Consider the following 13,273-nt stretch of genomic DNA (forward strand, 5'->3'; position numbering starts at 1 on the left):
TTCATGTGTTTGCTCCATTTACATTTACTCTTTTCCTTATACTCCAAGCAGCATTGTATATAATGTTTTAAACTGTATTTGCATTGGGTATTTTTCTTAATTGTTATTTATATGTTGAGTTGTACTTCCATATGTTTATATTCTTTTATAATGAAGGAATGATGATGATGATGATGATGATGATGACGAATGGTCCAATAAACTCAAATAAAAGTCCAACTTTTAACTTTTCTTACTGCTATTACATCAAGTGATCAAATATTAATCAGCCATAAAATATACCTACCCTCGATTCATATGAAATTCTGTTCTTTTACCTGTCTACCTTTACCTTAATATTTTTCCTCTTCCCTTTTCCTTTACCTAAAAATTAGAATGAAACAGAGTTTATGGAGGCCAATAGAAAAATATGCTTTAGACATCAAAATGGTCATTTTACAACATCGACCAGTAGGGGTTCTCCAAGACCACTTTCTTTCTCCTTTCTTTTTTTAATTGGTCTTTATGACGGCCACAAAAGCCCTCTTTGTCTTTACATATATTTCTAATATATATATATATATATATATATATACACAAATGCACACAGAAATATAAATACAATTTATACGTACATACATACATATAATTATTTTTATATTCTAAAAGAATTCTATTATTCTATTAAATAAATTGCATGTAAATATGTATTCTTTTATTATCGTAATAGAATAGAATGCCTTTGAATACAATTGATGTGTTTTTCCTCCTCGATCGAGCTCCATATTCTCCTATATCATGTTATTTTAGCCATAAAAGCTATAAAAATAGACCAATTGACATAAGATAAAATCAAAATAAATGAAGATTCCATTGCTATAAAAATACATGTAATTAATTCACGCAAATAAATAATGTTATATATTGATTCTGTCTTATAGTAAGCATGAAATATTTTGGATGGACTTTTATTTTAAAGTGTCGTCAGTTATCAGTTCAACGCAGATCACACACAGCAGCGTTTGGGTTCCTCTCCTGAAATCCTATTCGTGGAGTATAACAGCAAATCTGTCGTCCTTCACATATTCGATCAATGGCTTTCATCATGATGAAAAAGAAGAGGTTCAAGTTTAAAGTTGATGTGGAGCTGGAGGAGCTGTCATCTGTCCCGTACATGAATGGAGTTCTGTTCTGCAAGGTCCGACTGACCGACGGAGGCTTTTCAGATGAGTCTTCCAGGTGGGTTTATCCTGTATATTATTTTATTTTATCATTTTATTCAAGTTATAAGTGTATGTGTGTGTGTGTGTGTGTGTTTAAAATTAAATGTCTAGATGTTATTTAATATTAATATGAAAAAATGTTAAATAATAAATGCATTTCTGTTCCTGAAAATATTGTATGAAGAACATCAAGCCTTTTTAATCTTGAAATAATTTATTTATTTTGATTAGGATGCCTGATTAATGTTGAATGAGTTGGAGATGATCAAAGGCGTTTAATGACAAATGGCTTTATGTTCAAATGTTGTCTTTTTTTCTTTTGGCTCACTTAACTTGAACTGATATCGAGACATTTTAGGAAACGTTGCAGATTTAGTTTTAAAGGAACGTGTATTTTGGCAGGGGGTGAATGAGAGGGGGTATTCTGCTCAACAGGTCGTCAAAAGTGGAGATGGTCCTCACTGCAGAACATAAGATCCAGGGGGTGTGGTTGGATCTAGATCCAACTCCTCCCACCTTACATATACCTAAACCTACCCGTCTCCACCCCCTGATCCCTAAACCCACCCATCCCCACCTCTAAACCTACCCATCTCCACCCCCTAGATGTAGATCCAACCCCACCCCCTGGATCTTTGTTCTGCAGTGAGGGGCTACTGCAAAAGTGGGCAGTGTCTGGTTAGAAAATGCTTTCCTTCCTCTAACCGTCGAGGCAGGACTTGTTGTGGCAACAGTAGTGTGCATTTTACAAAACGGTTACATTCCATATCTGTCGGAATTCCAGACGTTCCTCCTCATAAACACCACAGCCGAAGGTTAACTTGGCATTAGTGTTACTTTGTTTTCAGGAACAGCATGTATAGAGTCTGCAGAAAAACTGCTGCAAGAAGCATTATTGGGAAATATTCCTTACAGAATGCACAGTGTTTCACAACCAGAGTAAATATGATGTAACAGACATTGTAGACATTGCTGTAATGTGCATTTTCATTCAAATCTCCCTTGACAAATGCTTTGTTTACATCACTTTTTATCCTCCAGTGTGATACCGTTAAGTGCTTTGATCCAATCTGTATTGTTAAAAGCGCTATATAAATAAAGGTAATGATAGAGATTTCCTTGTGTATTGGGGCAAAGACAGTAAACACTGTATTCAGATTTCATCTTTGGGTCTGTTTCAGTCATTCAATCATTTTATCTGTATGTCTTGTCTGTCTACACTATCTACATTATCTTTCTTGTGTTTGTTTTTTGTGTGTTTGTTTCTGTAGAGAGCCAGTTCTGGTGAATTGTGTTAAATGGAAGAAAAGATTCTCCTTCTTATGTAAGATGAGTGCTAATGCAGGGACAGGGGTGTTGGATCCATGTGTTTTTCGGGTATCTGTAAGAAAGGTATGATTTAACATCCTCCGTTTTGGGGAAAGTTACTTTTAAAAGAAATGCATTACAATATTGCGTTATCCTCTAAAAAAGTAACTATTATGTTACTGGAAAGAAATGCGTTGTTACTTTTAAGTTATTTTTTTAAGAGATGCTTGTTTGTTTTTAAAGGGTTACTCCACCCCAAAATGAAAAGTTGTCCCCATGTCGTTCCAAACCCGTAAACACAATTTAAGATATTTTGGATGAAAACCGGGAGGCTTGTGACTGTCCCATTGACTGCCAAGTAAATACCACTGTCAAGGCCCAGAAAAGTATGAAAGACTTCGCCAAAATAGTCCATCTGCCATCAGTGCTTCAACTGTAACGTTATGAAGCTACGAGAAAACGTTTTGTATGCAAAATAACAGCTTTGCATATGGCCATTTTGGAGAGTATCCACTGGACGTAAACTGTGTTGTTCTGTGTTAGCTGCACCACACGGATACGTCTTCTATGTATTTACGCTTTGATTTGAATGAAAACAGTGTACAGTGAAAACAGTGTACGAAAACAGGCAGAGGAGATGAATTGTTGAATATTATTGTTTTTTTTGCATACAAAAAGTATTCTCGTAGCTTCATAACGTTACGATTGAACCACTGATGGCAGATGGACCATTTTGGCCATTTTGAGGAATACTGAATATGTTTATATGCATGTGAGATGAGTAAATAAATGTTCATATTTAGTCTAGAACTACAGTAAGAATCATGTTCACACAGTGCACACAACGTCACACACTACTCCCGATTACGTTACTCTCGATTTCTCTCAACATGGCAATACAAGAGCTGTCAGTCAAGACATGGGAAACAAAGTAATTGGCATTATTTATTTGAAAATGTAACTCAGATATTTCCTTCGAAATTAAAAAGTAATGTGTTACTTTACTACTAAAAAGTAATCTGATTACGTAACTAGAGTTACTTGTAATGCATTGCCCCCAACACTGAACATCCTTATTGTTAAACTGGGCTCTAAGCAGTTTGTTTCTGTACAAATGTAGTTGGATTGGGTGAGGTTTTTGATTTTTGTTTTTTCCTTTTATGAAGGAGCTCAAAGGTGGGAAGACATTTGCAAAGGTAAGTTCAGTTTATCTGTGGATTATGAAGACTTTTTCAATCAGATCACTGGCACTGATACCGTGTGTGTGTCACACAGCTTGGCTTTGCTGATTTAAACTTGGCTGAGTTTGCCGGTTCAGGAAGCACCACACGGCGCTGCCTATTGGAGGGATACAACACCAAAAACACACGTCAGGACAACTCTATACTGAAGGTACACATACACGCATACGCATACATAGCAGAAAACTTCATAATGAAGATGCACAGTTGTCCCCTTTGTCTTGAGACTGCATGTCCTATGTATTTTATTTTCTAGTTTATTTTTATCATAAACATGCGGTTACTAGGGGACGGGTGAGGGGCGTGTCCCCTGAGATCTGTGTGCGGTGTTGTGTTACTTCATATTCCGCTTCACATGGGTTATGTGTGGCATGCTTCGGCCTGTGTTGAGCTGTGTTTTCCAATCCACAACCCCCACCTCCGCCTGGAGCTGTTCGCAGAGCACCCAAAATTCCACAGGCCTGCTCATTTATAGCTGTTGAGAGCCACACACATGACCAGACCATTTTAACTTGCATCACTGCAGTCCATTAACATTTGAACACACGTGTTGCCATATTTGTACGTTTATTATAGAAACAAGTCTTGTGATGCATTGCAGTTATTTTACACTACATACGGGACGTTTTTTATTTTCTCAATATTCACACTTTTCTATTTGATTCTTTAATATTGGGTTTGCTGATAATTGGGCTCTTAAAAATAACACGCAACAATAGTTCTCACAAGTAAAGTGATTATTATATTATTATTATTAATAATAAGAAATATTATGAATGAATGAAGCATTTATACAGCGCTTTATTGTGTATTGCTGTACACCCAAAGCGCTTTTTACAATCATGTGGGGGGTCTCTCCTCGACCACCACCAGTGTGCAGCATCCACTTGGATGATGCGACGGCAGCCACAGCACAACGGCGCCAGTGCGCTCACCACACACCAGCTACAGGTGGAGAGGAGAGAGTCATAGAGCCAATCAAGTGTATGGGGATTATTAGGAGGCCATGATAGACACGGGCCAGTAGAGGGAATTTGGAGGGAAAGAGGGAAAAATATTATTAATGACATTATTATTATTATTATTATTATTAATAATAATAATAAAATGCATATTATGCTGTAATTTTATTTTTAAAACTATATTTTAAACAGTAATTGAGTTGAAAAGCAGAAGTGACTTAAAAATGTGTTCCTCTTTTAGAGACTATTAAACCTAATAGTATAAATAAACTTTTTTGATTCTTTAATATTGGGTTTGCGGATAAATGGTACTAGAAACACTCAACAATGGTACTCGCATGTAATATTAATAATAATACTAATCATCATCATTATTTCACAACATTAATATATTCAGTAGGATATTTTCAAAATATTCTATATTAATCAAACATTTGTTTCATTATAAAATAAAATAAAAAATTTAAATAAAAAAAATCAGTTCTGCATTATCAGACACTTAACTAAATTCCTTTAAACAAAATAAGAATGTGTATCTGTCTTAAAATTGTAGTGTCAATCTTGTACAATATATTTATGTGAGTTGATTAATTTGTGTATATTGTGCATAAATTAATCAGTCAATCAAATTTTTATATAGTTTACCACTGCTTACTGTATGCGTATGCGTATACTCACCACCTCTACCTCTTTCTCCAGGTGATAATCAGTATGCAGCTAATGTCGGGTGATCCTTGCTTTAAAACGTAAGTTGTCCCTTAATTTTTTATATACTTATTTGTAATTATAAAAGTTTAAATTTCATATGTGGATCAAAATCTGCATCCTTCTGAAAAGACAAGCCTATGTTTTGGATGCTGGTCTCCAGCATGGCACAACCTGGTTTATTTAAGCTCAACAAGTGATACAGAAAGACCATGCTAGTCGAGCTGAGTAACCCAGCAGCTCAGAATGACCTTGAAACTGTGCGACAATACACTGTAAAAAAAAAAAAAAAAAAAAAAAAAGTTGAGCCAACTTAAAATAAGGCAACAAACTTCTTTCATCAAAACTTGTTTTAAGTTTATACAACAAAAAGTTGAGAATCTCTTACAAAAATAAGTTGAGAGAACTCAAAAATCTGCTGAAGCTGGTTGCTTTAAAATTTTAAGTTGGCTCAACTTTTCTTTTTATTACATTGTAGCAGACGCAGCTGCCGTGATGTCTTTGTATTTGTTTGCGTGTCTGTGTGGCTATGCCAGAATGCTTGTTCCAGTGTTTTTCTGACACCAATGTCTAGGACTGCATGAACACAGGAAGTCTGGTTCAACCACTTCCTGCTGATGTTTAGTTAGACAGGGGTGACAGTCAGACACGAAGGTGCTTTTTTTGGGGGGGGGGGTCAGAGCTTGAAACCTCTGATTATTAGTTGAGGTTGTATGGTTACTCAGCCATTCTAAAGTAAGCAATAAGATTTATGTTTGAACGAAATTATACTTTCATTCAATTCAGTTGATCAAAAGTGACAGTAAAGCCTACAGAATCCTCAATCCTCGGTTTCCCCAAAAATATTAAGTGGCACATTTGTTTTTAACACTAAAAATAATAAATGTTTCTTGAGCAGCAATCAGCATAGTGGAATGGTTTCTGAATGATATATATTAGAAGTAATGAAAAATGTAATATTATTCAACACTGGTTGTTGATAATAATAATAATTAAAAAATCACATTTCTGATCAATAATTAACATTAAAACATTTATTTACGGCGGTTTTGTGAAGAAAAATGTATGTGTTTTCTTTTTTCACTGCCCTCTCTCTTTATGTGGGTCTGATTGTATTCAGATACACTAGCACTTGAAGCACTAGTATTTCTAGTATATTGGAGTAATTGTGTGGATGTTTTTGCATGCATGTTGAAATACCACCCAGAAACACTGAAAGGTGTGTTTCCTGTTATGTAAGTGAGCTGGCACACAATCTCCCATCAAAAAACAACTCGTACAGTGTTCTGACAGTGGATTAGCAACTAAAATGAGTGACAAATGAACCTCCATGAAGAGGCATGTGTGTCTGACTTCTGTCGTCACAGACATGTGAATCATGCTCTAGTGAGAGCTGTATCATTGCTTCACTGTGGATGGTTGTCAAAAATAGTCACGCGCACTCATAAATCAAAGTGCTTGGTGGTGTTTCCCGGTGAGTGTGTGTGTTTGTGAGGCCTGCAGAAGTGTTATCGGGGTGTTTGTGTGTGTGTGTGGGAGTGCTTTTAGCTCTGGCTAGAAATATTTAATATAGTTTACATGACCTGGCTGAGTTCAGGTTATTAAAAGAATGATTCCCTCAAAAAATACAATTCTGTCATCATTTACTCAGCCTTATTTTTTCAGACCTGTATGACTGACTTTCTTCTGTTAAACACTGAATTAGAAATGTTTCATGTGTTTTTTTCCCTCTAAATATTAAGGCTCTCATGTAAAAATGAATTAGTTTAAATATCTAATTAAATATAGTTTTGTTAAAAATATTTAAGTTACTGTTTAAGTTAAGAATAGTATATTATGTGATTTTTGTATGAGAAACAATGTCTTGATTTGTTGTTTTTGTATGTTTATATGTTTTAATGGAGATATTTTTGACTCTTCCAGGCCTCCATCCACTGCAATGACCATTGGTTTTCCAGGAGAAACGGAGACATGTCTACATGAGGACAGAAGAGGAGAGACACCGAGTACAACTCATATCTGTACAGGTACCTCCACAATCCTCACACAAGTTTGGAATAATATGCTTTTTTATGTTTTTGAAAGAAGTCTCTTATGCTCACGAAAGCTGCTATTTGATCAAAAATAGAGTGAAAACAGTAACATTGTGAAATATTATTACAATCTGACTATTTTAAAATGTTACTTATTTATTTATTTATTTAAATAATGCATTTTTTGCTATTTATTTATTTTTAAAAAATTGAATAATTATTCCAAACTCTTTCCTTTATTTAATTTTCTTAAAGATCTAGTAAAGTCTACTTTGCATTTCAACAGTTCCAAAAATCACAATGATTTGTTTTTTTTTTTTTTTTTCGAGAAAACCTAGTAAAAAGTGGCTTCAGTCATGGTTCTGTTCCAGATGAACTGGGAAAGTGTGGGCACTCAAGAACAGCCAGTTACGCCAGTCAGCAGTCCAAGTTTTCCGGTCTGTTTATTCACACCAAATGTTTTGCTTTTCTGTTTTCTTTTTATTCTATGACTTTTTGCATTATATAATTTCATAATATTGATCAGCCTGGACATTCTTGTAGGCTACAGTACAGGTCATTCGCGCTCCTCCAGCCTGACGGAGCTCTCTCATAGGAGGAACTTGTCTGTGGGCAGTGCCTCGACTGGGATTGGCAGCCTACCAGAGCCCAGTGAGGACAGAGAGTCCCGCACACAGGCCTGCACGCCTTTACCTCAGCACTTGACCACTCCGTCCCACAGTGGGATCACAGCCAACAGGTAAATGTGTGTGTGCGCGTTAGCACTTCCTGCAAAATGTGTTTGTAGAAAAATATTTTAGTGAAGTCTTGTATATGTTTCTATTTCAGGCACCCTGTAAAACAGGACTCAGTTGAGTCTCAGCTAAAGCGAGTGGATGCTACCAGAGTGGATGCTGATGATATCATTGAGACAATCCTACAGGGTCAAGACTTCAGCCACAGCATACTGGACTCCAGTAATGAAGGTACTTTTAGGAAGCTCCTTGATGCATGCACCATTTACAGTCCAGATGTTCAAAAATCCTGTTTAAAAGCCATATCATGTAAAAATGGATTTTACTTGCTCGCTTGAAATAGTTGAATGCATTATGTAGACATACATTATTGTTTAAAAGTTTGGGGTTGGCAAGATATTTTAATATTTTTGAAAGAAGTCTCTTATACTCACCATGGCTGCATTTATTATATCAAAAATACAGTAAAAATAGTGAAGTATTTTTACCATTAAAAATATTTTAAAATGTAATTTATTCCTGTGATTGCAAAGCTGAATTTACAGCATCAGTACTCCAGTCTTCATGTCACATGATCTTTCAGAAATCATTCTGATTTGCTGCTCAAGAAACATTTCTGATTATTATTATCAATGTATTATTATTCACTGTCTCCTCTCCACCAATAAGCTGGTGTGTGGTGGGCGTTCTGGCGCACTATGGCTGCCGTCGCATCATCCAGGTGGATGCTGCACACTGGTGGTGGATGAGGAGATACCCCCCTTACTATGTAAAGCGCTTTGAGTGCCTTGAAAAGCGCTATATAAATGTAACGAATTATTATTAATGTTGAAAAAGGTTGTGCTGCGTAATATTTTTGTGGAAACCATGATACACGTTTTTTTAGGATTCTTTAGGATTTACTTTTTTAGTATTATAAATGCATTTAGTGTCACTTTTGATTAATTTTATGTTTCCAAACTGACAAAACATTTTACTGTATACAGTAGCAAAACTATTTCTAAGGGTCAAAGAGGAGATGAAAAAATGATCATGGAAAACTAAATTACAATTGCTTGTGGTGCAAAAAATAAAATGCTATTGTTTCCTTTAAAAATCTACCAGAACGATATTGTGACCTGGCAAGGAAAATTGCACATGCACGCATATTATGACATCTGCTTCTACAAGTATATTTTGTATAGCAACCTTCCTGAAAACAAGTTTAAATTTAAACATCATCTCCATCTCCGTAACATCAGGCTGTGGTCAACAGCCAACAGATGCACAAACATGGAAAGATGTCGTATATGACCAGCTCACACAGACCTTCACATCACAGCACACTGTATTCCACTATCCCATAGTAGGTGCTCAATGCATTCACAAGACACAAACTCTGAGTTGCTTAGTTTCACTTTAATATGCACCACATTGTGGCTTTGTAAGATGAATGTTTACTATGGTTACTACAGTCTGAAACAAACAGATGGTTAAATTTCCCCTCTTCTCTCTCTCTCTGACTCATGATAGACCTCAGAGAGAGCAACTTTAAACTTAGTTGCACAACATCTTTTCCAGCATCTTGTGATTCATGTTAGCTTTTACATTTTAATGTTAAAAACTGAGAACTTACTCTAAAATGGTACCTTTTGTTAACATTAAAAAGTAAATGTGTTAGCTAACATGAACTAATTATCAGACAAATATTTTCTAGAGCATTTATTTAGTTAGTAAAAATATAATTATAATAGAATTGTTGTTAATGTTTGTTCACAGTGCATTCATTTAATGTTAAAGGAACACCCCACTTTTTTTGGAAATAGGCTCATTTTACAACTCCCCAAGAGTTAAACAGTTGAGTTTTAACCTTTTTTTAATCCATTTTGCCCGATCTCCGGGTTTGGCGGTAGCACTTTTAGCTTAGTTTAGCATAGATCATTGAATCTGATTAGACCATTAGTATCTCGCTCAAAAATGACCAAAGAATTTTGATAGTTTTCCTATTTAAAGATTGACTCTTCTGCAGTTACATCGTGTACTAAGACCGACAGAAAATGAAAAGTTGCGATTTTCTAGGCTGATATGGCTAGGAACTATACTCTCGTTCCGGCTTAATCATCAAGGATTATTGGGGAGTTGTAAAATGAGCCTATTTCCAAAAAAAGTGAAGTGTTCCTTTAACAAATAAAACTCTGTTAACATCTGTTTAACAAATAAAGTGCTGAGACTGACATGACTAAAAATATCTTACAATATTGTTACTATTCATTATTAGTTTTTCATGTTTTTAAATAAGTTTCTTATGTTCATAAAGGCTGCATTTATTTAATCAAAAATTCTGTTTTTATTTCTGAAGAATCATGTGACATTGAAGACTGGAGTAATGGCTGATGAAAATCCAGCTTTGTATCACAGGAATAAATCATATTTTAAAGTATATTAAAATAGAAAACAGTTATTTTAAATTGTATTAATATTTCACAATATTGCTGCTTTTTTCTGTATTTTTGATCAAATAAATGCAGCCTTGCTGCGAATAAGGAACTTCTTATATATGTTTATCATTATGGTATCATTAAGGAGGTTTTTGCCCTTTTTACCATCCACCAGTTGATATGAGGGTTTATATATATATTTTTTTTTTCCTTAAACCTTTGCACTTACTGAATAATGTCTGTGTTGTATGTGTGTTGCAGAGGAGGGTCTGCGACTATTTGTTGGGCCAGGAGGCAGCACTGCACTGGGCTCTCAGCACACCAGGTGAGATACATTATGTAACTTTCTCTGCCGCAAGGTCACCACAGCAACTGGCCTTGTCCGGTTATGCCGTCCTTGTGTGATACATGGTCATTGTGTTTGGCATTATAAGACGCAGATTACAGAGAGGTATTATGTTACATGAGCTCTGACAATATCATAAAATTGCAGACTGTGGTAATGTAATTCTGTAATGTAATATAATGTAATGCCTTCCGTACTTTGATACTACGACCCCCACCCCCCCCCAGCTCCCCACATCCCAGGACCTTCCACCAACACTGCCCCCCCCCCCCCCCCCCCCCCCCCCACACTTAAATACTGCGATCAGCACCTGTCACTTGTGCAGCATTGGACTGATCACTACCTCATCCAGCATTGACTGCAAACTACCTCTTCGGATAGTCTGATAAAAAGACTATTGTTTTGTCACTGTAACAGACTGATAAGCTCTTCTTGCACTACACATATTCTTGCACAGTTTTGTTTTATTTAACTGGTTTGCACTCTATCTGCCATGTGCCTTATGCCACTTTATCTATCTCTTTCTTTATTTTTCTACAATGTCCTCATTTGTATATCTGTATAGTTGTATGTACATATGTTTAAACTATATTTATCTGTATTTGAACGTCTACTGTCAGTGTCTTAAATGTTAACTGTATGCACCAAGGGTCTGAGAGTAACGCAATTTCAATTCTCTGTATGTACTGTACGTGTGGAAGAATTGACAATAAAGCAGACTTGACTTGACTTCTGTCTCTCTCTTTCCATCATTCAGGGTTGGTGCAGGAGCTTTTGAACAGGTGGTTATAAAACGTTAGACTGAACGTCCATGGGGGAAGGTGATGTAATATCCTGTGTCAAACGAGAGGACAGCAGTTGTCTTTGATCACAAGCAGCAGTTCTATACTGGGCTCCTGACACATTCATGGGCTCTAGGAGTTTGTGGAATCACTGCTCCCCCTAGTGGCAAAGCTCTGAAGACAGACAGAAGCTTTGCTTAAGCTCAAAGTAACAGGAAATACTTGGATTGGTATTCTTTTACCAAAAACATGGAACCACTGGAGAATCTGAAAAGGCCTGTTACAGATTCAGGACTATTTTTAATATAAAGATCAGCTTTTATAAATCCACTGACATGGACTGATGCACTTTGGATTGTCTGATATTTCCTTGGTTGGATGCTGCTGATTTGAATTAAAAAAAAAAATAATTAAAAAAGCAAGTATACTAATTAAACACATACTACTGATTTCAAGTGGACAACTTGAAATCATATTTCTGTCTTTTTGTGAGATCATCCATAAAGGTCAAGTTAAAATATTACAAATATGTTGATTTAAAAGATAACTGTATAAATATATAGTAAGCAGATGACAGCTAAGATGGTACTGTAGGTGGCTGTTGGTACAGCACCAGTCAAAGTGACCCACAAACTAGCTTCTAATATCCCAGTTTAGTGCTGTCATCATAAACAAGTTCCACAGGGTGGATGCTGCAAATAGTGGACTATTCAAAATGGCATAATCCAAATTCATTTTACAGGCATTCCTTTTCAGCTAAGAAGTGATGTAGAAGACCTGAGCCAGGATTCAGGATCTTTTTAATGTTTTTTTTATTATTATTATTATTATTTTTGAAAGGGGTTTGTAAATGTGGTATATTTTATAGTTTATTACTGCAAAAAATGTGTTTGAAAGAACATGCCAATTTTAAAGGCTAATAAAAAAAAGGGCTGTTTATCAAATTTCATATTGTAGATTACAAAATTTTAATATTTTTAAGAATGTATACAAGGAATTTTAATTTATGTGTTCAGGTCAACTGTCAAACTATAGAAAAACTGAAGATTTATTATACATCTGATGTTTCAAATCATAAAGGTCATGAAGTATACGTAAATGTGCTTCACTATACATTGCTTTTTTTATATATAAAATGTTATATAATTGAAGTATTTGATTCTGTATTTTTAATTTGTTGCTAACTTGCTATGCTGGGTAGTTGTATTTGCACATCTGAAATAAATGTTGTTATAACTATGCCAGTGATGCAGTTTACATCTATATTATTAAATCTGGAGCATTACTGTCACACAAGAGCACATGGGAAAACATAAGCGCCTTCAGCAATATGGACTCTGCAAGCCATCTGCAGTCAGGTACAAGCCATCGTAGACCACGCTGGAGAATCGTGTTGCCAAGTCCTGCGTAAAACATATTCCCAAGCAAAGCAGTTAGCGATTAACTTTTTTCCATATGTAGACGAACCCCATTGTTTTTATTTCCACACAGAAATACATAGATATTTTATTAATGATTTTAATCATTTGTACTCGCACTTTCT

The 13,273-nt window shown here is 35.5% G+C and overlaps 1 protein-coding gene across 2 annotated transcripts; it reads left to right on the forward strand.

The window, feature by feature from the left end:
* The first annotated feature begins 972 nt into the window (after nt 1–972).
* LOC306845973 (EEIG family member 2-like) lies at nt 973–12,977 on the forward strand. Of its 2 annotated transcripts, XM_079379002.1 has the most exons (12): nt 973–1,218; nt 2,474–2,594; nt 3,677–3,706; nt 3,786–3,902; nt 5,413–5,459; nt 7,342–7,445; nt 7,781–7,888; nt 7,995–8,190; nt 8,280–8,416; nt 9,427–9,530; nt 10,864–10,927; nt 11,706–12,965. In XM_079379002.1, the coding sequence occupies exons 1-12, from the start codon at nt 1,073–1,075 to the stop codon at nt 11,738–11,740; spliced, it is 1,209 nt and encodes a 402-aa protein (XP_079235128.1). In that variant the 5' UTR covers nt 973–1,072; the 3' UTR covers nt 11,741–12,965. The 2 variants fall into 2 exon arrangements, with proteins under 2 accessions (XP_079235128.1, XP_079235129.1); XM_079379003.1 differs by lacking the exon at nt 9,427–9,530 and having other exon boundaries at nt 11,706–12,977.
* Nucleotides 12,978–13,273: the final 296 nt, after the last annotated feature.

This window comes from Barbus barbus, assembly GCF_936440315.1.
Source record: "Barbus barbus genome assembly, chromosome: 26".
In the NCBI taxonomy this organism is placed as follows: Eukaryota; Metazoa; Chordata; class Actinopteri; order Cypriniformes; family Cyprinidae; genus Barbus; species Barbus barbus.